Source organism: Cervus canadensis, chromosome 21, assembly GCF_019320065.1.
Source record: "Cervus canadensis isolate Bull #8, Minnesota chromosome 21, ASM1932006v1, whole genome shotgun sequence".
NCBI classification, from domain to species: Eukaryota; Metazoa; Chordata; class Mammalia; order Artiodactyla; family Cervidae; genus Cervus; species Cervus canadensis.
In genome coordinates this window covers 5,567,944-5,595,626 of record NC_057406.1, presented here as the reverse complement: position 1 = coordinate 5,595,626, position 27,683 = coordinate 5,567,944, and the positions used below count along the sequence as shown (strand labels likewise).

At 49.8% G+C, this 27,683-nt stretch overlaps 1 protein-coding gene across 1 annotated transcript in view; it reads right to left on the bottom strand.

Moving 5' to 3' along the window:
* EFCAB6 (EF-hand calcium binding domain 6) overlaps positions 1-27,683 on the bottom strand; it is a 251,019-nt gene that overhangs the window by 27,495 nt on the left and 195,841 nt on the right. The window contains exons 24-26 of the mRNA XM_043441591.1: positions 22,459-22,614; positions 15,989-16,184; positions 12,664-12,855 (exon numbers count right to left, since the gene is read on the bottom strand). Of these exons, the coding sequence (XP_043297526.1) occupies positions 12,664-12,855; positions 15,989-16,184; positions 22,459-22,614 (544 nt within the window). The remainder of the gene's footprint in view (positions 1-12,663; positions 12,856-15,988; positions 16,185-22,458; positions 22,615-27,683) is intronic.

The following is a 27,683-nucleotide window of genomic DNA, read 5'->3' as shown; positions in this document are numbered from 1 at the left end:
GGGGAAGAACCTGGGCTCCTAACCAGTGGCTTTGGGGCCTGCCGTGCGCTCAGATTTGGGATGGCCAGGCTACAGCCCTGCTCTCCCATATTCTAGCTGGACCTTGTGCAGGCACATTTCTCTGGGCCAAGGTTCTCCATCTGTAGCGTCATGACAACCACACCAGTTGGAAGGAACTCCCCGCGACTATCACCCCAGGAGACAGGGGACAAACAGGGAGCACCCCACTGATTCGGGAATTAGCCCTGGCTCTGCTGTAGGGAACTCATATTTGAGTTTGGGGGCTCTGGGTTTTATCCCTGGGAAAGGAAGATCCCCTGGAGGAGGGCATGGCCACCCACTCCAGTAGTCTTGCCTGGGAAATCCCACGGACAGAGGAACCTGGCTGGTTGCAATTCATGGGGTTGCAAAAGAGGTGGACATGACTTAGCAACTGACCATGCATGCATGGGGAAACCCCAAGGGAGAAGCCTGTGTCCCCCAGTTTAAAGCTGGGGAAAGTTAGCCAAGGGCGAGAATCAGTAACACAGGGCAGGGTGTGCTCTGGAGGGCTCACTGACCCAGGAATTCTGTTAGCTCATGTTCAGTTTCATTGTACTCTCATTTCAATAGCTCTATTAAGGGAGTGATTTTAGAAAAGAGCCTTCTAGTACCCTGTCAATAAATTATGTCCAGCCACGTCTTGGCTGACTTATAAAATCAATTTTCCATGACACAGTATCCTGAGCAACTTCTCCAGACAACAGGGAAGAGAGAACAGGGCAGGGGAGGGGGGTGAAGTGTCAAGCGACCCAGTGGAGCTGGAGACGGAGACATGCAGGTGTATCTGTTTCCCGGAGGCAAGGTCACTCAAGGCCTGCTTCCTCAGCTCCCATCTCCACAGCCTTTGCCATGTGGCCCTGGGTTTCCTCCCACCGAAGAACCAAGAGTATTTCCCGATCCCACAGCTTTGCATTCAGCCACGTGACTACTTTGGCCAAGGGAATGTCAGCAAGGACAATGGGATCCAAGCATTAAAAAGCCTTTGCGTGATCAGCAAGCCCTCCTGCGTCTGTGGTGCTGTCTTAAGAGGAGGAGCTCACCTGCTTCACTCTGGTCCGGAAGCAGACTCTGTCTCTGTCCAGGGAGCAGAGACATTCCAGGGAGGCCACCAGAGCTGAGCCCAGGTCAGCCAGCCCACATGCAAAAGCTAAACAAGCGCTTACAGTCCTGGAGGTTCTGGGGTTCTTTGTTACACAGTGACAGCTGACTGATTCAGGTCTGAATTTCCGGTTAGTGAGAAATAAAAGGTACTAAGCTCAGAGGACACAGAAGAGAAGGTGGCCTTTTGGGTCTCATTGCTCCTTGACGATAGTCACCAAGCAAGAAGCCTTGATGTCCCTCGTCCTCTGGGTGTCCACGGCTGTTACCTGGCCAGGACAACATGATTTAACAAGGTCAGCTTCAGCCCTCAGGTTAGAAACACGCTGGTATATTGATTTAACTCTTAGGAAGGATATAATCAAGCTAATCAGACTGCATGATTCTTCTACTAAGTTTTGTTCTGAATACTTAGGGAGACAAACAGTTTTCCCCCCATGATTCCTTAGAGGAAGGGAAAAAAAAAATCCTGAAACTTCATACAGAATAAGGACACAGCAGGTAGCAAAAACTCCTAATTAGAAATACTCGGTAAAGAATTCTTCCACTTCCTTTTAAAGAACAGTGTAATTACTTCTAAGAATTGAAAAATTGCTTCATTTGATCAAATATTTTGATTAGCAAAGAAATTAATTGTACTGTATCTTCATTTGTATTTACAGTGGATTAATGAATGCTAAAAATAACAACAGCAGCAAAACTGCCTGTCAAAAAAAAAGATAAAACATTTAAAAAATCTAGATGAAAATAAAGTGAAAGCTCTGCGTGCAAACGTGCTGATACAGACGCCTCCCGCTGGATCAAGGAACCAACTTTGGCATCTCCCAGAGACCCCCGCGCACGGGGCCAAGGGTGGACGCTTGGGTATTGGGAGGTCTGGAGGCCTTAGTGGTGGACGGATCAGCCTTGGTGGTTCAGTATGCTGCGAGCAGAAGTGAGGGAGATAGGCCAGAACTGCAGGTACCACCTGGGTTTCCTGGGGGCGTGACGCTGCCCACCCTGGGGTCTCTGACCGAGCAGGGGTTCTTTCTGGGCGATGAACAGATGCAGATCTGGAGATTTCAGCTTCCTTTTCCTTTGGAAGGGCTACACTCAAGCCAAGCTTCAAGCCAAGTGAACCAAGACTTACTGAGACCCGGTCCTGGGGCCCACCCTTCGCTGGGCTCCTTTACCCAGGCTCTGAGCTGCAGCATTGCAGAAGCCTCTCTGAGCCTCTCATTGCCCTCGGGGGCAGCTGTGTCCTCCCTGTTTCTAGACAAGTAAGTGGGGCTTCTCCCTGAAGAGATCATGATCGGGACTGCTCCCCTGTGAACTGATAACGGAATTCAAGACGGCCTGACTTCAGAGCCTTGCTCTCCCCTCCTCCCGTGACCCCAGCCCCCACCACACGCACGAGTACAGAGCCTACTGAGAGAGGCATCAACACAGCCTGAGGGCCTGCTGCGGGCCGGGCTCTGTCCCGGGCATGGGGACCTGAACAGCTGAGCCAGCCCCAGCCTGGAGAAGCTGATGCTTCGGGATGCCTGTGGAGGCAAGCACAGGGGAGACCCACCCCAGAGCCCTGCCCCGCGGCCTCCCTCCCGGACCCTCTGTCCCCGCCTCGCATCCCCCTCCCTCTCCTTCTCCCCACCCCGGCCCCAAACCCACACTCCAGCTGTTCCCAAAGTGTGGGTTTCCCATCTTGGGCCTCTGCACACACTGATCCTGAACCTGGGAAGCCCATCTCCCGACATCCAGACGCACTGCGAGCTCATCAGAGAGCCCTTTCTGCCTCCCCTGCCCTGACCACGTGGACTGAGGGCCTCCCGCTCCGGCTCTCTGGGCTCACTTCCCCCACACAGCTCGACATTCTCAGAGGATCCACCCGCCACCGCTGCCAACACCCAACCCACAGACCCTTTGGTAGTATGAAATTGCCATAAAATGCAGAGAAACACAGGGAACACTTAAGCTACCCCTGCAACCCTTCAATGATCCAGTAAACGCGTGGCTGAAGTCATTTATGAAACTATGAAAATGAATTCTTCCACCCAAATAAATTACACACCATATAATCACATCATTACTGAACATTGTACACTAACCAGGCACTCAATGAAGGAGGATAGAATGAAAATTAATAATAATGCAGACATTTGGTGTTCGCTATGTTCAGGACCATGCGGAGCTCCTTCCGCATTAACTCACTTAACCAGAACAGCAATCCTGTACGGTGGACACTCAGACACTCAGACTGACAGCAGGAAGCTGAGAGCAGGGTCTGGTGCTGGTTGGGTTTCTAATCCCGGCTCTGGTGCTTCTAGCTGTGTGACTGGGAATACAGGCTGAAACCTCTCTGTTCCTGTTTCCCCCCTCTGTGGTGTTGGACAAGACTCTTGAGAGTCTCTTGGACTGCAAGGAGATCCCACCAGTCCATCCTAAAGGAAATAAATCCTGAATATTCATTGGAAGGACTGATGTTGAAGCTGAAACTCCACTACTTTGGCCACCTGATGCAAAGAGCTGACTCATTTGAAAAGACCCTGATGCTGGGAAAGATGAAGGCAGGAGGAGAAGGGGACGACAGAGGGTGAGATGGTTGGATGGCATCACCGACACAATGGACAAGAGTTTGAGTCAACTCCGGGAGTTGGTGATGGACAGGGAGGCCTGGCATGCTGCAGTCCATGGGGTCACACAGAGTTGGACAGGACTGAGCGACTGAACTGAACTGAACTGAAAAGGGTTCTTATGAGGATGAGCTGAGTTAATTCAGGTAAAGTGCCTGGAACAGGGCTGGGCTCACAGCACATGCCCAGTGCGTATCAGCCTCTGTTTGGGTGTTGGTATCTGACTGTGGGTGGCAAGAAGATGCAGGAACTGGCCGGGCAGAATCACCAGGGAGGTGACGTGCTTCTTCCTCCCAGTCTCTCGTCAGGGACCATTCACATTCAGGCCTCAGTGAAGGCCAAGAGGTGGAGCTTTCCAGTTCCTTCATGAATGGTCGGGGCCATTTCTGCCGGAGCAGTCCTCACCCCTGGGGAGGTGCGCACGTGCTCACCTGTCATCCCACCAGCCTGGACCCCAGGGCTGGCCCAGGGCCTGGCACATCGTCGTTCACATTTGCTAAATGTGGGGAGGTAAGAAGCTCCCAGTTGAATGGGGCAGGTAAAGCCAGAACCCAAGCAGCTCCCCTCCAAGCCAGACACGCAGGTACACGGAAACAATTAAGACATGAGTGCCATCCTGGATTTGCTCTGCAAGGCCTGCTTGGGACAATGACTTCCTGGATTGACTCCTGGCTTCCTGATATGGTCACGACCTTGTAGGATCAGTAGTACAGCTCAATGCTGGTGTTTAACTGATCCAAACACGGCGGTTGAATTGGATCACAAATCCCTGGAGGGACGAAATGAGTGAGGGTCTCTGGGGCAGGCTATACCACTGTCTGCTTACTTGAACAGGCAGAAAGCGTCCCGCCCAGGGTAGCAATCAGGAGGGAACGCCAGCCCGGATACCAGGGGAATGCTCGTGAGGCGCTGGCGGCGCTGCCCCGGGCCCGCTGGAGACGGGCTGAGGCCGGCCCTGCTGGCGGTGTGCGGGCTCAGGTGACTGCAAGCCTGGCACGGCCCCTTCGCTTTTCTGCAAGACGCGTGGAGACCAGGCTGAGTTTGCTTTGGCGGGCGAGCCCGTCCTGCTTCCAGCCGGGGCCCACCTGGCAGCTGCGAGAGCAGCAGGTGCCCAGTCCCCCGACTGCCCACCCCTCCTGGAAGCTGATGAAGGCGGGGGTGGGGTGACTGCTCCTCCTTCCAACTGGAAGCTCAGATCTAGGTGGGGCCCTGGGCTGTGGGGTGCTTCAACCACTCGGGTTTGGGAGGACTGGGTTTTTCCCAGGTGGTGCTAGTGGTAAAGAAACCGCCTACCAATGCAGGAGAAGAAAGAGACTCGGGTTCGATGTCTGGGTTGGAAGATCCCCTGAGGAGGGCGTGGCAACCCATTCCAGTGTTTTCGCCTAAGAGAATCCCATGGAGAGAGGAGCCCAGTCGATGGGGTCACAGAGTCAGATACGACTGAAGCAACTTAGCGTGCGCGCATGGATTTAACCTCATGAGAAGGACAGTGCGTCACGCTGACGGGTGGCCAGGCGACCCGAGCAGGGTGGCCCCTGACTGCTCCTCTGGTGTGACGGTGTCATCTCAATCCAGGCGGCTGGCTACGTTTGTTTTCCTCTCGCTCAGGCACGGTGGCCCAGAGCCCCGCACCCTGCACGGTCACAAGGCCACCCCAAGTGTCCAAGTGACCTGCGTTACCCCTCCCAAGCTGCCGTGTCGTTAACCGTCCCCAGGACAACAATAACAGCAGGTACTAGTGGAAAGTGAGTGAAATTTAGGGGAAACATTCAAAAATCCCCCAAATTAGATCTAGAGCGCTTGGATTTTTTTTGGCATCAGGGGAAAGAGTAAATAACTGGAATGGCATATCTTAATAATTTCTTTAATTTATTTCCAATAATCTTCGGGCCTTTTCCTGAAAAGGAAATGTCCCCATTCTTTACAATATTCATTAAAAATACATGGACACCATTATATTTACAATAAAAAGAAAAATAAATCAAAGTAACACGGTTGGCAACTAATATAAACATGATGCTCATGAAAGATTACAACCATTTTGATGTGGGTTACGGTCTCTTCTTTGGTTGAAAACTACAATCTTAAATTCTCCCTTGGAAAAAAAAATCATCTCCAAGTTGCTTAACCTCTCACTGGATAACTTTAGAGGTGATATATTATAAACACCAGGTAAGGACTGATCTCATTGGGTCTCAGTTAGCTAAAATGTGGCAAAATAATTACTCTGCATTGAATAAGGATGAGCTTTGTTAAAAATTCCATTATTTCCATGGTAATAAAGTAGAAAGATTTTATATGGTTCCTACTGTGTCTTTTAAAAATTCTGTCTGCTCTGAGCAGACAGAGGATTATTTTATATTCACAGAGGATACTGAAATTTCACTTTAAGACTTAAACGTTAAACAGAAATGATTTTCTAAAAACAAGGTGATACTCTACATAGCTCGCATGCAGCTTTTTGAAAGTGAAATGTTTTTCCCAGAAGTGAACAAGAGGCATTTGCTGAGGGCAGACACTCAGGTGACATCTTCACCCGGCTTGTGAGAATCTTGCGATAAAGGTGTTGGGGCTGACTTCCACGGCTTATCCTGTTTTCTCTTTCTTTAATTTGCAACCGAGGCCCTGGGAGCATTCTGGTGTTCATAATAGCTCCTTGCTCCTCTTTGGTGCCACCTGGGCAAGTGCTTCTCATGCTGACTCTGGCCTGATGCTCCCAACTGGCAAAGCTGACCGGTGCCTGCCTCGGTGGTCAGCAGCTGGCGGGCTCCTGGCTGGGTGGTGGTGCGGGGTCCCCAAGGGGGACGCAGGGCCCATGCACAGAGCCGATGCTAGGATGGTGGATCTGTACTGGCCGTGCCCCCGCCCACACTTTGAGGAGCGCTTCAGGGGTGAGTCATGGGGCAGCGGGGAGCCGAAACGCCAGGGTTCAGCTGCACCCTGGGATCTGGAAGTACCGCAGCATCTGGTGTGATGGGAGCTGAAGGGCTTTCCCCTGCAGTGTGTGATGGACACAGGAGATGGATCTATACAGGTCTGGGGGGGCATTTGGCACCCAATCTAAGAGATGGGTGACGTCGCCGTCTTTACGCTCCGGGTGCTTCCAGCTCCCGCAGGCCTCTCGCGACGCCGCCCCTACCTTTCCAGCTGTCCCTTCTCCAAGAGCGGATTCAGTTCAGCCGGGGATTATTCACGGCGAACTTCCTCTGCGAGGAGAGGTCCCGACTGCCTTAATTACATTTCTGTAATCTCCTTTTAATTACTTGCCGCCCGTGCATCCCCTAGAGGAAGGGATGGCTGGTGTCGTATTTAATGAGCTCGGGGAGGATGCATTAACTGTTCCTGTTGTTAGTTAACTTCTTTTCCTTCTGTCAAGAAGGCTCATCAGCCTGCGATTAGACTTCCGAAATTGCCCCCAGGTAGGGCGGGGATCCCGGCTCGTCCACAGCTGCCTCGCCGTCCCAGTCTACCCTCATGGGAGCCGACCCACGTCCCTGCTGAGAAGTCTCCAGGGTCTGGGGCCCGAATTCTGGAGCAAGGGGGTGCGGGGCCCCGGTGGTCTGCCCCTGCCCGTCCCCCATCAGCAGACGGACGTGCCCTGAACATCCGTGGTGGCCCCGGGCCCCATGTCCTTCAGGTCAGCAGTCCCAGCCTCAGCTTGCTCTTCTGGTAAAGGCACCTCCATCTCCACACCCCCTCCCCATTTCATCCCAAGCGCCTGGTGCACGCAGACGGGGAGAGCAGGAGGGCTGAGCAGTGGGCCATGGCGGGGGGCGGGGGGGGGTGCCGGCGTCCCTGCTGCGGCCCCTGCAGCCCCCAGGCCCCTTCTGCCTCGAAGCACACTTCCTGCCGTCACTTGCGTCACAATTAGTTCTAAAGCCTCCTCTTAAGACTGTTCGGCAAGGTGCTTCTGGAGGCGCAGGGGACTCCGAGATGAGGTCAGGTAGGCGAGCGTGGGGGGAGCAGGGGGCAATACTAGAGGCTCTGCAAACACCCCACTCGCCACGCTTTGGGTTCGGGGACTCCAGAGCCGGCAGAGGTGCTCAGAGGGACCCGTGAGCAGGGACGGGCCTCCTCCGCTGCCGGACGGAGCTCACGAGGACTCCGCGTGGCCGGCGGGGGGCCGCGGGAAGGGTTTGGGCACGTGCTCACGTGTGCTTGGCAAGGAGACGCTGTAGCAACTGGAGACCTGGAAGCCGCCACGAGTCCCGTGATGGGGCGTTGGTGAGACCGATGGCCAGGACACCTGTCCCCCTGCCCCCTCCCGTCAAAGGGCTGCTCCTGACTCAGTCTCTCGCCTTCCATTTGCCAAAGGGGCCCCGCCAGCACGCCCCCCCCTCCCCAGGGCACGCCGGCCTCCCTGCTGGCCCCCACCCCCGCGTCTTCTCCTTGAGACCCCTCATGGCCATGGCACTCCTCTCCCCAAACCTGCTCTGGGTCTCCATGCGGTTCAGAGTGCGACGATGCCGCCCGCCCCATCGCTCCCAGGGCCCCTGCTACTAACCCCCTCTGCCCTGCCCCTCGCCCCAGCCCAGGCAGCCGCCAAATCTTGAGCCAGCTGGGCTCTCCAGGGCGGCCCCCTCCACGAGAGGTTACGTGCCTCCCTCCCTCCCTCCCCTCCGCAGGGTCTCAGCTCAGACGTCCCCTTCTCACCGGGCCTTCCTCTGCCCAGCCTTATCTGATCCCACAGCACAGATCAGATTCTGACATCTGATACATGTTCTCATTGCTCGTCTGTCTCTCTTGCTAGGATATAGGGTGGCCCACAGAAAGCCCTGGCTGATGGACAAGGTGGGTGGGACGGGGCACATCCCACGAGATCCGCGCTTTAGAGACACACTGCTGACGCGGAAATGCCAGCGATGTCACGGGAGGGGAAGAGGCAGCTCCGGGAGGGACGTGCTCGGGCCCAGAGGAGAGGCTGGGCGGCTGGGGTGGGAACCGGTCAAAGTTCGGCGGCAGGGGCGGGGGTTGTGGTTAAGAAATGGGGGAACAAGGAGCTGAGGGACAGGGAGGTGCAGCTAGAGAGGTGCAGCAGGGGTCACAGGGACTGCTTTGTGGCATGGGACTGGGGTGAACCCTGGATCAAGTGGTCTCTGCTCTGAAATCTTTTGCAACAATTCCATTTTTTTTCCTGTATGGCCATATACTACTTTGATACAAATAATAAATGTTTAAAAAAAGAGTCTTTTCAGAGTTGAGGAAAATCCCCAACAACCCCCCATTTCAGCAGCGCATGCTCCCTGTCCTTGACCCCGCTGCCAGAGGCTATCTGTATCGGGAAGAAGACTAGAGGGAAATATACCATCACACTGGGCTTCCCTGGTGGCTCAGATGGCCTGCAATGCAGGAGGCCCAGGTTCAATCCCTGGGTCGGAAAGGACAAATCCCTGGATGGCGGCCCACTCCAGTATCCTTGCCTGGAGAATCCCAAGGACAGAGAAGCCTGGCAGGCTAGAGTCCATGGGGTTGCAAAGAGTCAGGACTGAGTGATTAACACTTTCATTCCAAACTGCTAACACTTTATCCCCAGGGGTGACTTTAATTTTCTCCATCACAAAGATTGCTGCGCTCCAAATCATGTAAATAGATACAAACAGCTTCTACTACCACTATTAGCTTAAACCATATAAAATTGTCAATAGTCAATCATTTAGGGCTCTAAAGATGGCAATTTCATAGAATGCAACCTCACAGGAAAAAAAAAGTATTTTCTTTAAATAGGGCTGCTTTCAAGATCAATAAAAGTATTCCTATCCTTTGAATCCAGTTATTTTATTTCTCGGTTTCTTTCTTTAGGAGAAAAAATCCAAAATGTGGACATAGACATACAAAGTGTTCACCGCAAAGTATATTACAATCTAAAAAACTGGGGGAAAAAACCCTAAATACCTAAAAATTAAGAGTTGATGGAATGTTATATAGACATTTAACTTACGTTTGGAAGAACCTGAAGTGACATGCAATGTTAAGGGGAAAAAAAGCAAGATATGTGATTACATCTACAGCGTTACCGCCACTGTGTAAAAACATGCATTCGATCTGTACGTTCAGGTTCACGGCAGCATTATCCACAGGAGCTAAAATGTGGAAGCAACCCAAGTGTGGGCTGATAGGTGAACGGATAAGCAAAATACAGTCTATCCATACAACGGATATTATGATACTTAACAAGGAAGGGCGCTCTGACATGTGCTACAAAAAGGATGAACGCTGAAGGCATTATGCTTAGTGAACTAAGCCAGTCACGAAAGGACAAATACTGTATGATTTCACTCATCCGAGGCACCCAAAGTTGTCAGGTTCACAGAGAAAGCAGGACGGTGTTTGCCAGAGCCTGGGGGAGAGGGGTAGGGAGTTAAGTGTTTAATGGGGGCAGAGGCTTGGTTTAGCAAGATCAAGAGAGTTCTGGCAGTGGTTACACAGCAACATGAGTGGACGTAAAGCCACTGGGCTGTGTGCTTAGAAAAGGATAAGATGGTGACACTTAAAGTGTATGTATTTCACCACAGTAGAAGAATTGTTGGCGGGGGGGGGGGGGGGGGGAGGGGAATGCACTAGAAATAGACCAATAAGCTCTCCAGAGCAGCCCGTGGGCCCTGGGAAGAAGACCAGCTCGGAAGCTGAATTGCCTGGCGTCCACCCTGCTGAGGAAGCAGGCGGGTGGTACCTGACTTCCGGAGCCCACCTGCTCCACCCATCCCCTCCCTCATCCCAGGTGAGGGATGTGCCGGGTGGGCCTGGAGCTCAGAAGGCCTCATTCAGCAGGATGGAGCTTGTTCCTGTTGCACCATCATCATGGGGTTAAATGACTGTTTTCTTTCTTTTTTTTTTTACACTTGTATTTTCCAAAATTTTCTCAACAGGTGTTTCTTTTAAAATCAGCAAACAGGTGTAAGTCACATAAAAATAGGGAGCATCACCATAAACAAAGAGAAAAGACCAGTCATGGATCAGGAGGAGATGTTCACAACGACCACCCAGCAAAGAAGCGGGGCCCTTCCAGGCAGTTCCCAGAGGAGGGAGCCTGGGTGGCTGATAACTTCGAAAGTGTCAGCAGAAATGAAATCTCGATAATGCCAAGGGCTCCAGGATATGGCGCGTGGGGAGCTCTCCTGCAGGGCCGGCCAGAGTACACGCCGATTGCCGCAGCCACCGTGGGGGTGTCAGTGGAGCTGAACCTGTGCCTTCCCTCCCCCTCCCCGACCCAGTCGGTCCACGTAGAGTGACCCTGAGTGTGCGAAGGACACGGCCACAGAAGCCCGACTGGGCTCTGCTTGCTACAGAGAAAACCGCAAACCACCGGCCCGCCGTGAGCAGGAGGACAACCGAACGGGGTTTGCCCATTCAACGGAATGGATCCACTTCCCACTTCACTGGCTAGCTCTACAGCAGCTTCAGTGAGTGAACTGAAGCCCATGGAACGACAGGGATAAATCTTAAATTCGTGATAGTACAGCAAGAAAAACTAGAGCTCTGAAGACAGAATTTGATGTAACGTTTAAAACAGGCAACACAATAGTACATTTTGTTAGGAATGACCATCTAAATGGCAAAGACGAAAATATTCACAGTCCCCAGAGGAGCTGGCACAGCATTTAGAAGCCTGGAGTCGGGAGCCAGGCTTCCGGGGTCACTAACCAGCTCTGCCACCCACCTCCGGGGTGACTGTGGACAATGAATTGATGTCTGCGCCCAGTGTTCTCATCTATGAAATGGGATATTGCTACCATGTGCCGCTTAGTGATGGCAGAAGAATTGCACCAGTTCGCCCGTGTAAAGGGCTAAGAGCAGCGCCGCGCCCACAGAGTCTGCCGCTCTCATGATCACTGTATCGAGCCTCGGGCCTTAAAATGCTCATACTGTTTGCTCTGGTAATCTCACTTTCAAGAGTTTATCCCACGTTAGTGACTGAGGATTTATGGACTCAGACGTTGATTGTATACAAATGTGTGCAGTCAGAAATGACCCAAGCGTCCAGCTACGTGTGCCTGTGTGTTAAGTCTCTACAGTCGTGTCCGACTCTTTGTGATTCGATGGACTATAGCCTGCCAGGCCCCTCTGTCCATGGAATTCTCCAGGCAAGGAGAATCCAGCTATGACGGTGTGTGTGTGTGTGTGTATGTGTGTGTGTGTGTGTAGCTGGTGGCGGGGGGGTGGGGGGGGTTGCAGTTAAATGCATTCCATCACAAGCCTGTTGCGATTTAGCTGCTGCATTATTTTTGTACTTTTCATATTTGTTTTTGTCTCCCCTTCCATGAAGGCAGGGACCATGGCACCCTCTCACTCAGCACAGAATGGTGACCAAAGAAATCCAAGTTCACTGAAAGTAGCCTGTGATTGTCACTACTGATGTTGGTGCATTTACAGTTAGAGATGCAGGAAACAGCCTAAGGAGGGACAGTTCATGCAGCCAGAGAAGTGGTCCCAGGAAGCAACGAGAGCCCTGTGGTCAGCCACCCACCCTCCTCCAGGAAGCCCTCTCAGACTTCCCCCAGGACCCCGCCACAACCAGGTTGACCCCTACCCGAGGTTTGGCTGCTGCATGGCCCAGGGCCTGGAACACAGTGGGTCCCCAACAAGGGTCTCCTAAGTGGGTCCTGACTCCCTCAGGGCCTGACTTCTCTGGACACTAGATCATCTTCAGGGACCTATGACTCCCAGAACTTTGAAGCCTCTCCTAAACTTCTTCAAAAATCAGTAAAATAAAATAACATTTCAATGAAGTAAAGGATACATATGTACCTTCTGACACTCGACGTAGAATCAATATCAACTTTTCATTTATAATAAGCTAATTAACTCAGGCGGTTGCCGATTTATGTGACACGGTTTTAATCAATTATCTATTTTGCCAAGACTAATTTTAGCCCTTTTCCAAAGAGAAATGCTTATGTGCTGCAGACACTCTTACCTCCTCAACGTAATTGCCGAAGTTCTGGAGAAAATATTTCCAATTTATGTAGGGGGTGAGATGAAGTCTGAGTTTTCTCAAAAAATAATGATACTGGTTATCTGTTAGTTTGTAACAGAAATCCTTAAGAACCTGTCCAAAATCCGAAGCCTTTACAAACCCAGTGTCCTCTTTATCCAATGCAGAAAATGCCTACAATAAAAAAAAAAGCAGATATTACAATCAAATAAATATTTCAAAAATATTTTTCTTAAGTATTGCTTTTCGGAATGCAAATGAAATCAAGTGAATGGGAGTTCCCTGTAGATTCTAAATTACTAAATAATTGCACCAGGACTGAGACACAGGTAGAAGGGGCGTCTGGTATAGGAGCCAATGTGTTGTTGGGGAAACTCACTTTCTACCCTCCAACCTGGATATGAAGAGGAAGAGGAGTGAAAGAGGAGCCCCACCCTCACTGGTCTCAAGCCGAGCAGTGAAGGAACCTGCCTGAGGTCTCTTCATCATTAAACTCGAGCTCCTGAAGGAATCATTCATAACTAGAGGCTCAGATGAAATTCCACTGCACTGGGATGTAGAGCAGGGGTCTCGTGATAGGAGTCTAACGCCAGAAGTATGGCCAGGAGGAGCAGACAGGGGACCACCCCTCCCATCCCCACCCTAGGGCTTGAACCCTGAGGCTGCTGTCCTTTGCCTCCCCTTGGCCAGAGCCCGCACGGCCTTCCTTCCCAGGGACACCCCACCACCGACATCTGTGCTGGAGGAGCTGGGGAAGAGTGTCAACCCAACGGAACAGCAGTCACACCAAAGTGCAAACATTTGCTATAAAAAGGAAGCACGTTTCCCCCATCTGTTGAAACAAAATCATTCGTTTTTCTTGCGCTAGAAAACCTATATCAAGGCGCAGGTCAAGATCTTAGTTTCTTAAGTGAGAATTGAACGTGCTTGCAGACCGAAACCCAAATTCCCTTGTGGTTAATTGTCACTCAGGACTAACTAGGCACCCCCATCGGTCCAGGGGGTGGTGTTATGCGTGTCACCAAATTAACCTCAAATTGCTGTCTGGCTGTGAGCTTGCCTTTGCCTGTGGGGATACGACACAGCCAGCGACGGTGGGAAGCCTCTGGCGCCACGGCCGGGAGGTCGACTTTGAACCTTGGCTGTGTTACCCACGGTAAGCCCTCAACCTCTCTGCGCTGAACGTCTTCAGTATAAAAGCCGCGACTTCAGAACTCGGGTTGGTCTAAGTTCTACTACGGCAGGCCTGAAGACACACCTGTCCCAGGTACCTCGCATAGTGGATCTCAGCAGGTTGTTAAGGGGAATGACCCTCCAGATGAAGGGCGCTGACTGAGCATCCTGTCCCGAGGGCGTTAGAAGGCCCCGTGGAGCCGCAAGGCTCCGTGGACCTCAGGGGTGAGCTAGGGTCTGGCTCAGTGTGGCCACGGGACCCGCACTTCCCCGGGGGCTGGTGGCTTCCTCGTGTGTCAGTCCAGCCTGACAAGCCACAGGCTGGGGGCAGGGAGGCTCAGACATGCAAAGGCGTAGGGAGCTATAGACTCTGCACAGATATACAACGTGCTGCTGCGTCATTTCAGAAATAAGAGGCTGCATCGAGATGGGTCCCCCGTGACCTGAGGAGATGCCGCATGTGTCTCTGTCCCCTTGCTGACCCCTCTCCTCAGATACATCATTCCTTCCTTCCCTCCCTGCCACAAAGGCCACCCTCCCCACTCAGGCCACCTGCAGTCTCGTGGCCAGAGAATCTTACTCTCCTGCTTGAAACCTTGCCTCCTAAGGAGTGTTTCTCGGGAGTGAGAACTGGGGCTCCTCCCGCAGCTTCCATGGACCTGTTTGAGAACCACCCCGACAGGGGTGGCGTGGAGCCACCCTGAGCTGGGAGAGGGCAGGGCCGCCCTGCACGTGGACTTATCTGGCTTGCACGGTGCCTCTGACAGATCTGAAACACGTGCTGACATTTAGAAATCAGGAGATTTCATAGCTGCTCATGAAAAATGCAAAGATCTAGCTGAACTGGGACCATCTCTCGGCTCAGCAGTGGGTGGTCGGCGGGGGTGCTGAGCAGAAGCTGCCCTCTGGACAGGGCTGTGCCCCCAGCCTGCTGCGGCCACCCCCAACCCCTGCATCACTTCTTTATTCCTGGCCCCCTGTGCACATTGAGTTTGCAATGCTCACGAGGTGACCCCTGGGCCAGGGCAACCTGGTGTCGACAGGGTATATAGACGGGATTCCAGCTGACCCACAGCGAGGTCATACTAATCTGTGATCTTTAGATAGTTATTAAAAAAAAAAAAAGGCCCAAAAGTGTCAGATCCTCATCGTGAACTCCTACATGCAGACCATCTCTGCTGTCTGGGAGGAAGGCCACGCTCGCTGGCATTCCAGAACAGTCACAGGCTGGTTGGGCTGCCCCTGGCCTCTCGTCTCTCCCCCTGACCCCGGACGCTTGGACCCAGGAGCCCAGCTTGCCTTTGGTGCCGAGGGGGTTAGACAGCCCAGGCCTGGGTGTTTGGGCGGGTCTGTGGGTCTGTGTATCGCAGACATGGAGGCAGCCCTGCTCTCACTGTGCTGTCTGGACCGTGTGCCCGGCATCGCATGGGTGGCTCTGGATTCACCATCTCATTAGGCGGCAAGGCCTGCCCTCTGCACACGGCACTGCCTCCTCCCACACCTGCTGCAGGGGGCAGCTCACGTGGGGACCCTCGAGGGGGACCAGTTCCTCGCCAGGAGCATGGCCCACGCACTGTCTTCCGAGGACGCCCCCCACGGCACTATCCCCATGTAGGCCGGGTCTTGACATACCCCACGGGGTCAAGAAATGTCAGCCTCAATGTCAGCGTACCAGGGGGACTCCCTTCTCACACTTCTGGGGCTCCTGGTCACAGTGAGTCTTTGGCCACAGCCCTGCCCTGGGTAGCCTCTTCAAGGCTGCCTTGAGATGGCATCGCCCACCCCCATGGGCCCAGGAGCCCACTCTCACCTCAGGCCTCCATCCTCTGCCCTCTTTGCCCAGAAAGTCCTGCCCTCACAGCAGATCCTGCCTCTGCTGGCGGCGAGTGCTTCGGCCTCACACAACACATGCTGGGTGTGATCATGGTAGCTTTGCACAGAGCAGAAATGGACACACACACGTGCTCACATGAACAGTCTGATCCCGACCCACCATTGAGTTCTGATGCCCCAGGAGAGTGGAGGGAGGTGGAGGGGCCCAGGAGGAGGGGCTGGCTTGAGAGGTGGTTTCCAGGAACTGGCATGGTGCCAGAACTTCAGTTCCCACAGTAAAGGCGTGTGTGGTCTGTCGTACCGTTGACAAAGCCAGATTGGAGGCGGCAACAACCTCCTGGATGTTCTTCAGAACCTCCTCTGGATTGAGGGCTGCAAAATTAATCGGCATGCTCTCCTCTTTCTCCTGGGGCTGAGGTCTTGCCGGCTTGCTGCTCTCCACCGCTCGCAAGAAGTCAAGGTAATTGATGGAGTTATTGTGCCAGCCAATTCCCCAACTTGTCCCCAAAGAAAGAAAATAATATATTAGTTAGAAACGCCATCACTTACTCAGTCAACAAACGCCTGCTGGGAATAAAGCAGTGGGGAGGACGTGACTAAAGGTGAGACGCCCTCTTCTGGCTTGTAGGTGCATGCACGTGGGTCAGCTATGCCATTACACGAGGACTCAGGGAAGGGCTTCGGGGCCACTGCTGCTGGTGGGGCCACAGCCCACGCCGCCCTGAAGCTCTTGAGTCTTGAAGGCTGGACAGTCGGGCTCATGGGGTTGAAGAGCATGGGGTGGGGGTGGGGGACTGGCTTAAGGAATCCGGCCCTGTGGTGGGGCAGATGCAGGAGCCTCAGCATGAACGTGATGTGTGCGGAGACGTGATCTGGGGAGATGCGTCTGACAGTGACGGCAGAGCTGGGATGGAGGCAGGACTTGGGCGGTGGGGGCCGGGGCTGTGTTCCTCGAGGCCTTAGCTGGCCAGGGCCCTCACTGAGAAATGGTCCAGAGAAACGGCAGGGGCTCTGAAATCGGGGAAGTATGTCAGAGCAACTGACAAGGAAAAGAGGGGCTGAGTAAAATAGATGTTAAATTCTTCATCAAAGAGTGGTTGAAACTATGTTGTCAAGCTGAGAGCACCCAAAACATCTTTTTTTTTTTTTTAAAAAACCTACACAGCTTAGTATTTTCTCAAATAGCAATTCCCTGGTGGTCCAGTGGTTAAGAATCCACCTTACAAGGCAGGAGATGCAGGTTCGGTCCCTGGTTGGGGAACAAAGATCCCACGTGCTGCAGGGCAACTAAGGCCACACGTCACAACTGGAGAATCCGAGTACCACAACAAAAGAGCTCACGTGACCCAACTAAGACTCGACGCGGCAGATAAATCAGTAAATAAAAATATTTTAAAAAGAAATTCCATCTGTGTGTGTGTCTCAACAAGGACATCCACGTAGAAAAAGAGGCTCCTGCGCTCCACTCCAACATGCAGAAAAAATATCTTTAATTCTAAAAGAAGACTCTGAGAGAGCAAATCCAAGTTTCATGAGACTATAGAGCTTATTTATTAAAGATGTAAAATAATGCAAAACACAGCTTGATGGCACTCAAAGTTTCCGTTTCTGTAACAGATTCCCTGGGGATCACTGGCATCTTAACCCCTACATGTTCTTTTGCAGGCTGGAGCGTGTGTCAAAGAACAGCTCGGAACGCCAGGAAGTGGAGAGGAAAGTTTCCAGTGACTGGAATAGCGGCTTCTAAAGAGAAGGAGCCAAGAGCCGTTTCTCCAACCACAGCTGCAGAGCTGCTTTCCACGGGCCCCGCGTCGCTGGCTCGCGCGGCCGAGACGCCGAGGAAGAGGATAATCAGCTCCATTTCATCGGCAGGGTAAATTGCCAACTTGGTATTAAAATTTAGTAATAAAATCAAATGCATATGCTAATCTCAGTATTATTTAGAAAAGTCTATTTTGGATCTAGAAAAGAATAATCTACATATAATTATAAATAACAGAGATGTTTATCATCAAGAGGTCTTTGAGAAGAAACAAGCAACTGAGCGATGGATCCTTATTAAGGTTTCAACTCGTAAAAAAGTTGATCACCCCATTGACAGGTGGACTACAGAAATTCCACAGCCCTTGTGTTGTTTACGAAAGTATCAGGCCTAACTACATTTTAACAAGAGTCTCTTGTAATCATTTAGTGGATTATTTATCTGGTGCTATTTTTTGTGATTTATTCACTGAATGCATTTGAATTCATGTTCAGCTAGAAATAGATTCAGTGAGAGGAGACCCTATTTAAAGAAGAAGAGAGGATACAGGCACTTGAGGATGAAATGGTCCTTCTTTTCTCTACACACACACACACACACACACATCCACACTCATACACTTACATGTACATGCATATACATACATGTATACATACACATGTACATACACATACAGACAGACAATAGAGCACTAGCCTTTAAAATTTTAAGGGAAAATGACCTGCTCTCTAGGAGTCTATGTTCCAGCAAGCTAACAATCTGCGCAGAGGAAAACAAAAAACATTTTCAGACAAAGAGCTGAGAAAATTGTTTTCCTGTCCCCCCCTTTTCTTAGGAAATTACTCCAGGAAATACTCCAGCAAAGTAAGAATGCAAATTTAGAAATGAAAAGATGTGGGTGTAAGCAACAGGGGCTCCAACCCTGGACAGTCTAGGAGGCTCTTGGTGGTGATCTGGAACAGGAGGTAAGGAGCCAGGCTCTAGGGCAGAGGGAACCCAGGGGAAATTGGAGAGAACCGGAAGTTAGGGCAGATGCTGGGGAGAGCTGAAGGCTGACAATGTCGAACTTCAGAAAACACTGAACCCCACTTCAGAAAACAGCGATGGTTAAAGAAATCACCCTATTGTAGGGTGACTGTTCTAGGAAGTAGTTTACAGCAGAGTCTACAGCATTTCATAACTATGACTCTGTACATATTCATTTACAGCCTTTCCCCAAATGACTTAAGAAAGATGCACAGTGTCCCTAGGTTTGCCTACGATGAGGTGGACACGGAGGCCCAGGGGTAGAGCCGCTGAGAAAAAAGCTAATTTTCATTCATTTCTTGGACATTGAATACTATGAATTATGAATATGTACACAGTCATAATTATGAAACGCTGTTTAATGGCATTTGAGTTTTATAATCAACCTATGAATCAAGCAGAAGAGGACCTGGTTGTGGCTGTAGGCCACGCAAAGGTTAACTAGCTTTTGCAAAAAAAATATTGTAGCTGACAAAAGGTGGGACATGGAGAGAAAAAGTGACAGAAAGAGGGTGGGGGGCTCTACGCCTAAGAACTTGGAAGGGTCGCTCTCATCCTTAAGATAGAAGGAAGCAGAACAAACTGAAAACCAATGGTCTTCCTTGGTCCCATCAGAAAATTGAGGTCACAGGGCAAAACAAAACCTCCAAATCTGGAGAGATGGGTGAACACAGAGAACTACAGACATGGTCTGCTTTCCTGGAACAAAGACCTCTGGAGCTGTAAGCTAGTAGGAATACGTAAGTAGTAACTTGGGCAATAGTAGAAAATCAAAGACAAAGAGAAGATCTTTACAGAAGCCAGAGAGGGTGGAAATTTTATCTATAGAGGAACAAAGATAAGAATTACATGGGGTTTTTCATCAGAAATCATGCAAGTAAGAAGATAGTGGACTGAAATATTTAAAATGTTGAAAGAAAAATAAATCACCAACCTAGAATTCTATATTCAGTGAAACTTACCTTCCAAAAGTGAAGGAGAAATAAATACCTTCTCTGACAAACAATCACCCTGGCCTTCAAAAATGCTAAAACACATTCTTCTGAGAGAAAGAAAATCAAAGAGCCAGAAACATGGATCTACCTAAAGGAAGAAAGAGGATGGGAGAAGGAATAAATGAAGGTAAAATGATATCTTTGAGGGACTTCCAGGCTGTCCAGTGGCTAAGACTTCATGCTCCCAATGCCAGGGGCCCAGGTTCAACCCCTACTCGGGGAACTAGATCCCACATGCAGCAACTGAAGATCCAACATGTTGAAATGAAGATAGAAGATCCCAAGTACCAAAACGAGGACCCGGAACAGCCAGATAAATAAATAAATATTTTAAAAATAATAATATCTTTTATGTTTCTTATTCTTAGTTGGTCTAATAACCCATTGTTTGCTCAATGTTACAAGAACAATGTATTGGGTGATTATAGCAAATGGACAAGTGAGGTGAATAAGAGCAATGTTACAAGGCAGAGGTCCCTAACCTTTTTAGCACCAGGGGCCAGTTTCGTGGAAAACAATTTTTCCATTGATGATGGAGGTGGGGATGATTCAGGAGGTGATGTGAGTGTTGGGGAGTGGCAGGTGAAGCTTTGCTAGCTCGCCCACCACTCAACTCCTGCTGTGCGCTCCGGTTCCTACCAGGCTGTGGACCAGTACCAGTCTGTGGCTCTGGGTTTAAGGACCCCTATTATAAGGAACAGGAGATAGGACTTGGGAATACTTACTCTGTAATAAGGCGCCTGCACCTCCCAAGAAGTAGTAACGTGTTACTTGACCTGGGACTTAGGCTAGTTATTCACTTGGGCTGCAAATTCTAGAGCAACTGCTCACAATTTTTAGGGGGAAGAGAGGGAATGCTAATACCCTCACCTCACAAAGAGAGGAACGTGAGATCCAGGTGCTCAGTCATAGAACTGCCAGCCTGCACACCTATGGAACGTGGCAGGTTAGAAACTGCAAGTGGAAGCAGTTTGACGAGGGGCAGTCAAATGAATTATTTTGATTCAAAATTACAAGAGGATAAGGCTTGCAGTTAAAGTGGCCCAAAAGCACATAACTAGCTCTCTTCCTCCTAAAATGACAGAAGGAGAAGTTTTTAAAAGGTGTCAAACAGTGGTTCTCAGGGTGCTCTGATCCAGCAGCGTCAGCATCACCCAGGACCTTGTTAGGAATGCAGATTCTCAGGGCCCAGGCTAAGTCAGAGAGCCTGAGGGAGGGGCCCCGCAAGCTGGGTTTCAGATTAACAAAAATAACTTTAGTATAAATATATACCAAATATTGCATGGAACATACACTAAAAACGAAAACAAAATAAAACCTGTTCATCTGAAATTTACATTTAACATAGCATTTTATGTCTTACCTGGCAACCTTAGTCCCTGGGAAATCTGACGAGCCCAAAAGAAAAGTTTTAAAGATTCTGACACTGGGAGTCTTCCAAGGAAACTACCTGCCAGATTACCCTGCCAAAGTAGTTCAAACCAAAGCTGACTAGCTCTACCTATCTGTGCAGAACTTTTAATCTGCTTCTTAGTATCTCACCCTTATTGGGGGCATATTTTTGAGGAAAGTGTCTAACATGGAAGATGGAAGGAAAAAGCAACACTGAGGAGAGAAGCAACATTTCTCAAGTGAAGAAAACTTTAAAAAATCTATTGTTAATAGTTTCAGAGGAATGAACTAGTATATCCATGAAACAAGAACAGGATGCTATAGAAAAGGAATATTCTGAGAATTAAAAACATGTGCTGGTAATTAAAAATATGAAAAGTATGATTAGCAGGGATAAAAATCTCAAAAGAAGGCTTGCAAACTAAAACTGAGAAAATCTCCCAGAAGGTGGAGCAAAAAGAAAAAGAGATGGAGGACAGGAAAGATTTAAAATACTGGGAGACACTTTAAGTGGCTCACTAGTCAATAACAGTAGGAGGCTCAGAAAGAAACAAACAGGAGAGGAACTCATTAATGAAACAAATCAAGAAAATTTCTGAGAGTTGAGGAACATGAAAAGGGACATCCGAGAAGATGAAGCTGACAGATTGGCTGAGGTGTCTGAACACACTGGAAAGGGATTTCACAAATGGGAATGAACTGGGGTTTAATTAATGATAAGAAGTACAAAGAAACTAAGCAAATAGAAAAAAATAATGATTAACTCCAGGGAAAACAAAATGCTACACAGGAAAAGAAAAGTGATCATTTCATCACAGTAATATAAACCCTGAACACTGAACCACAGGAAACTGTGACGTGGCAACATGGGGAGCCCATGGAGGTAAATTTGCGTGGGTTTCCATGGGGTGGGGGAGGCTGGGGGGGGGTGAGGGGGTTGGTGATTATGCGATGGGTGAAAAAGAGTTAAACCCACATCTTCCTGATAGGAAGCCGACAGACACTGCCTTAAAAGTGAAAAATCAGTAAGTTGCTGTTTAAGTTTGTCATTTACGACTATCAACTTAAGTACCAAAAACAGGTGTTTAAAGCACTGGAAGTTATTGACTCTAGGGAGGAGAAGGTGGGGGTGGGGGACATCAGGGCAGAGGGCTACTGTTTTTCATAAGCCTTGCAGGATGACTTGACTCCTGCCCAAAAGTATGAATAACGTGGGTGAAACAAAAACAACGTGAAAAAATGATGACTGTGCTGCTGGACACACGTGCAGGAAAATTATGTATTTGTCAAGTTGCTTTCATTTTGCTTTGGGTTGACTCAAACCCATTAGAACGTAGCCTGACCAGAGGATTATTAGAGGGCTCATTCTTTTTTTTTTTTTTTAATTGAGTCACATTGGCTTATAAATGTTCTGGGAGTACAACATTATAGTTTTACTTCTGAACACAGGTTGAAACTCAATTTTTGGTGGCATGGGGATTACTTCAATGCCGAAAGGCTGTTTGAGTGGACAGAGAAGGAAAAATTCATGAAAGCGACATGACCAGCCTGATTTTCAGTGCTGTGAGAACCACAGTTAACTTGCTCAAAGGAAACCTGTTTAGAAGATCAGTCAGCTCCTCTTCCTTCAGAGAACAGCCACATTCTTGCAGCAGCTTCTGCAGCCTGCACAAGGATATGTAGCCCGTTTTGGATTTATCTAGTTTGGCGAGTGCTTTGCTGATATCTTGATCGTGGTCCTTAAGCTTATCCCTGAAAGAGAATACATTTGAGACACACACACTCCAGCAGGGAAAACCAATAATTTCTTTGGAGCAAGAGCTCCGTGATCATTCTAATGTGATGATCTGATGACTCATCTACCAGCTAATCTTGAAGATGCTTTGCAGCCTTGGTGTAATACATACATTGAAAGGTACTCTGGAAAAAAAAATCATCATGATCATTTTATTATTATTATTATAAGAAAAACTATGTTAGAGAAATTACAACCTTGGTTTTTTACTAGAATGAGTACTTTTAAAACAGAGTGAAGCATTTAAAAAGACAGTGATAACAGAGACGTGGGAAATACACCTCCATTCTCCCCGATGACGCCTCGATGAGTGTCTGTCAAGTGCCAGGTACTGCTCTAGGTGTCAGAGTGGCCGCCCTAGCAGAATTTACATTCCAGCTGGGGCAAGGCCAACAATAAACAGAAGATACCAGTGCCCTGCACAATGGGTCAGTGGGATGGCTGAGCACTGGTGAGCAGGACTGGGAATGTCCACAGTGGGGTAGGCTGCAACCCCCAGGAGTGGGTGCAGGCGGGCCTCACTGGGAAGGCAACACTTGAGCAGAGATGGCAGCTGAAGGACTCAGCTGGGATTTAGCCCCCAGCAGACCTCTCTGGGCCCAGGGATTGGCTGGCACCAAGGCCCTGAAGCAGGAGTGGGACCAAGGACGGCGAAGAGCCTGGGTCATGTCGGTGAGCGCTGAGGGGGCAGGGGTCCAGGGACCCCTTGTCTGCTGTCAGGTTCTTTGTTGTGAAGAAATGCAGCCATCATTTGTGTGCATCATTTGGCAAGGCAGGACCTGTGCTGCCTTCATGTGCCATCTCCCGTTCATTCTTCTCGACAAGGGAGGCGGGTAACTGTCATCCCACTTTACAGGAAGGAGACCTTGTCCGCCCATGCGGATTCCGGGCTGGTCAGCTGTCCCTCACAGGGACACAGGGACAAGGTCTAGCTGTAGCTCCTGCTTGAGTTTGAGGGCTGATTTCCTTGGGAATGTGTTCAAGTTTCTGATTCAGTCTTTCAGGAAAATCCTTCCCAGACTTAACAGAAATTATTGGTAAGGGAATAAAAACGTGTGGACATCTTTGAGAATGAACAGTCTCGCTCTGGACCTACGGGGCATGGAGTCTACTCTATAACCTCAGCTCACCCAGGTCTCCAAAAGCTCTTTCTACCGCACTGAACACTGTGCCTATCTGACTCCAGCTTGGCTGTGAGGTTCTTAGTTGGGGAAAAGAAGAAGCCAGAAACTCCAAACTCAAAATTTTTGCTGGTAATTATCTACCACCTGCGGTATGTATTTGTGGACTGTTCCAGTTGTTCAGTTGCAAAGTTGTGTCCGACTCTTTATAACCCCAGCTCATCAGGTTTCCCTGTCCTCCGCTATCTCCTGGAGTTTGCTCAAGTTCATGCCCATTGAATCGGTGATGCTATCTAACCAGTTCATCCTCTGCCACCCTCTTCTTTTGCCTTCTCCTTTGTGGATACATACCCACAAATAGGTTCCTTAGGTGTGCCTGAGGAAAAAATTATCCATAGCAACAGAAAAGTCAGAAATCAGGAGAGGAAAAGCTGAGAGAATATTGGGGTGGGGAAGGCAGGGATGCTGAAGCCGCGTGGGTCACCATCTCTTCCCCCGCTGGCCCCCAGTTTTGAGTTGGCCAATGTGCCGCCAAGAAGCTGACACAAATGAGCCACGCAAACTGTCCAGGGTGCGTCTCGAGAGAAGCAACAGCCTGGATTCCTGCACAGGTGTACTCTGAATTCAGTCCCATGTTACAAACTGGTTACTCCTCATCACGACTATTACATTCCACTTAATCCTTCAAAAAGGGAAGCAAATGAAGGTATAAAAAAAAAATCAGAACTTTTTTGTAGATACATATTTTTAGAGAATTGAGGCGTTGAGCCTTTCTTGGACTGGTTTCCAGGCAATAATCACCTCCCTTGCAGAGTAAGTCTGTGCACAGAGTTAGTTAGGATTCGGGGCTGGGATCAGGCCAGCTGCCCAGCAGAACCCATGGCAGGCGACACAGCGCCTGGGCCCCGGTCTGGACGCAAGACGGGCGCCCCACGAGGGTGGGGCCATGGCCCGCGGACGGCCACAGAGCCCTCTGCCCCTCAGCCAGGCCGGCACAGTGGGAAGAGCCCTGGGTGACCCAGCCGGCTTTGCTCCTGAGCTTCTCAGCTCACATCTCAGAACAGCCAGCCGTGCCTCTGTGGCTGATTTACTGATGCTGCTCTGACCCTGAATCTTCAACTTAAGACTTAGGCCCCAAAAGAGCAAGGCCTGGAAAATACAGGCTTGAGAAAGGACCCTTCTGAATTTTTTAAAGTGTACTCAGGCCACTTTAAACAAAATCGATTCGCTTAAATTTAAGAAGCAAACGTGAAATTCTAGTCCCTTTGATGAGCACGACTCCTATTTGTGAATCTTATCAGGGTTCGGTATAAACCAGGAGGTTGAAAGTCCGGGAAACGTGGCATCCCGAAGGGTTTTCTGGAAGATCCACTGACACCAAAATCGAAAAGCGGGCTAACCTGAAGGGCAAAGCGACTTGAGAACCTCACAGTGTGACGTCTTTGAGAAAAGAGGGGCCTGTTGTGAATTTTTATGAACCGGGCTTGTGTTCTTGGGTAAGAGAGCATGACGGCGGCAGGGCACTGGCTGAGCGTGCGTCGGTTCGCCGAGCTTGGTGCTGTGAAGACGTGAGGGGGCATCGTCCACTGGCTCCGAGCACTCCCAGCGATGGATCCACACGCGCCCAGCAAACGGGAGCGGGAAGAGAAAGTGTGTGGGCATCGCTAAGGATGTGCGGTTCCTCTCCGAGCCTCATTACTCACAAGCGGCAGGAGGGAAGGGAAGAGGGCACATGCGTGGGTAATGAGGCCAGCCCTGTCTGGGAAAGATAAATTCCACTCTTTCATTCGTTTTATGGCATCTGTGATTTATGCCAATCTTGTGCATATTTTTACTTGAAATTTCACCAACTCAATTCTCTGCCTCTGGGCTTTATAACTTCACAGCTTGGACATAATTCAGGGGTACCTTCCACATGCCTTTCTCTTAAACCCCATTCAGCCATCACATCCCGTTTCTGTGTCCTTGGATTGCTTCTCTCCTCCGGGGGATTCTTTAGCTCATTCACTCATTCAGAGATGGTGTGGACAGAGAGCCGAAGTGACAGACGGAAGACGGACAGACACACAGATGAGAGCGCCACGGAGCTGCCCAGGACCGGGACTGATGCAGAGTCTGTCTCATCTCACGTCACGTCAAACGTGGCAGCATTTTCTCCTGTGTTTAATTTTTTATTGATGCATAATTGACATATAACATCACGTCGGTTTCAGGCATACAGCATAATGACTTGACATCTGTATACACTGACATGCTCACCAGGATAAGTCTAGACACTGCTCGTCACCATCCACAGGATGAGAACTTCTTAAGATTTACTCTTGGCGACTTTCAAATACGCAGCACAGTACGACTAACTACGGTCACCTTACTGCGCTCACGTCCCCAGGACTTATCCTATTATAACTGCGAGCTGTGCTTCTGGACCCCTTCACCCCCTCTGACACTCCCCCCCACCTCTGGCAATGGCCAATCTATTTTCTGGATCTACAAGCTTGCTCTTGTTGTTGTCGTTTTAAGATTCCACATACGAGTGAGACCACATCGTTTTTGTCTTCCTTTGACTGATCTATTTCACCTGGCATAGTGCCCTCAAGATCCATCCATGATATCACAACTGGTGAGATTTCATTCTTTTTTATGGCTGAATAGTATTCCATTGTGTGTGCAGATACATATTTATATATACACACACATTTTCTTTATCCATTCTTTAAAAATTTTAAAATATGGCCTTAGTGACCAGCTTTAAACTTTGAAAAGAACCCACAGTCCCACCCTCCAAATACAACCTTCTGCACAGCATCTTCTGGTCCTCGTGGGCAGGCACGTATGTTTGGTGTGGTTACCATCATGGTATACATACATGGCATACACTGCCCACCAGTCTTCCATCACAAACATTCCCAGCCTCCATGATGATGCCTATAACTGGCACACACCACCTCATATCCCTTGCAGCCGCGTTCTCTGCAAGCCAGGGTACTCATCTGGGACGGACAGGTGTCCACCTGGTTGCTGTTGTTGAAGACGCACTGCACGTCATACCTTGCACCTGCTGGGCTCCTCTGAACTATTTCTTTGGGATAAAGACTCCAAGGTTGAACTGCTGAGTTTAAGAACGTGTCCTTTCTTGCACTCTCTGGACAGAGCCTCACTGAGTGCCTGCTAGGTGTCGAGCGCTGTTCTAAACCAAGGAGAGGCAGGCGTGTCCTCCTGGAACCTGCATCCTAGTTGCCCAGAGCAGGGGCCCGGTGTGTATGCTGGTAGGGACCTAAAAGCTTCCGTTCTCACGGGTGACCGATAACACATGAGTGACTGGAGCGTGTGGCTGGAGAGGGCCGGGTAGGATTACAGCTCTTTAACTCCATCACGGCTCTGTCTTGTTGTTGTTCACTTGCTAAGTCGTGTTCGACTCTTCGCGATCCCATGGCCTGAAGCACACCAGGCTTCCCTGTCCTTCACCATCTCCTGGAGTTTGCTCGGCTCGTGTCTATGAGTCGGTGATGCCCTCCAACCACCTCATTCTCTGTCATCCCTTTTTCTTCTGCCTTCAATCTTTCCCAGCATTCAGGGTCTTTTCCAAAGAGTCAGCTCTTCAAATCAAGTGGCCAAAGTATTGGACCTTCAACTTCAGCATCATTCATCCTTCCAATGAATATTCAGCATCGACTGCCTTTAGAATTGACTGGCTTGATCTCCTTGCTGTCCAAGGGACTCTCGATGGTCTTCTCCAGCAACCACAGTTCAAAAGCATCAATTCTTCAGTGCTCAGCCTTCTTCAGGGTCCAATTCTTACGTCCACACATGACTACTGGAAAAACCATAGCTTTGACTATACAGACCTTTGTTGGCAAAGTGATGCCTACTTTTGAATACACTGTCTAGGTGAGTCGTAGCTTTTC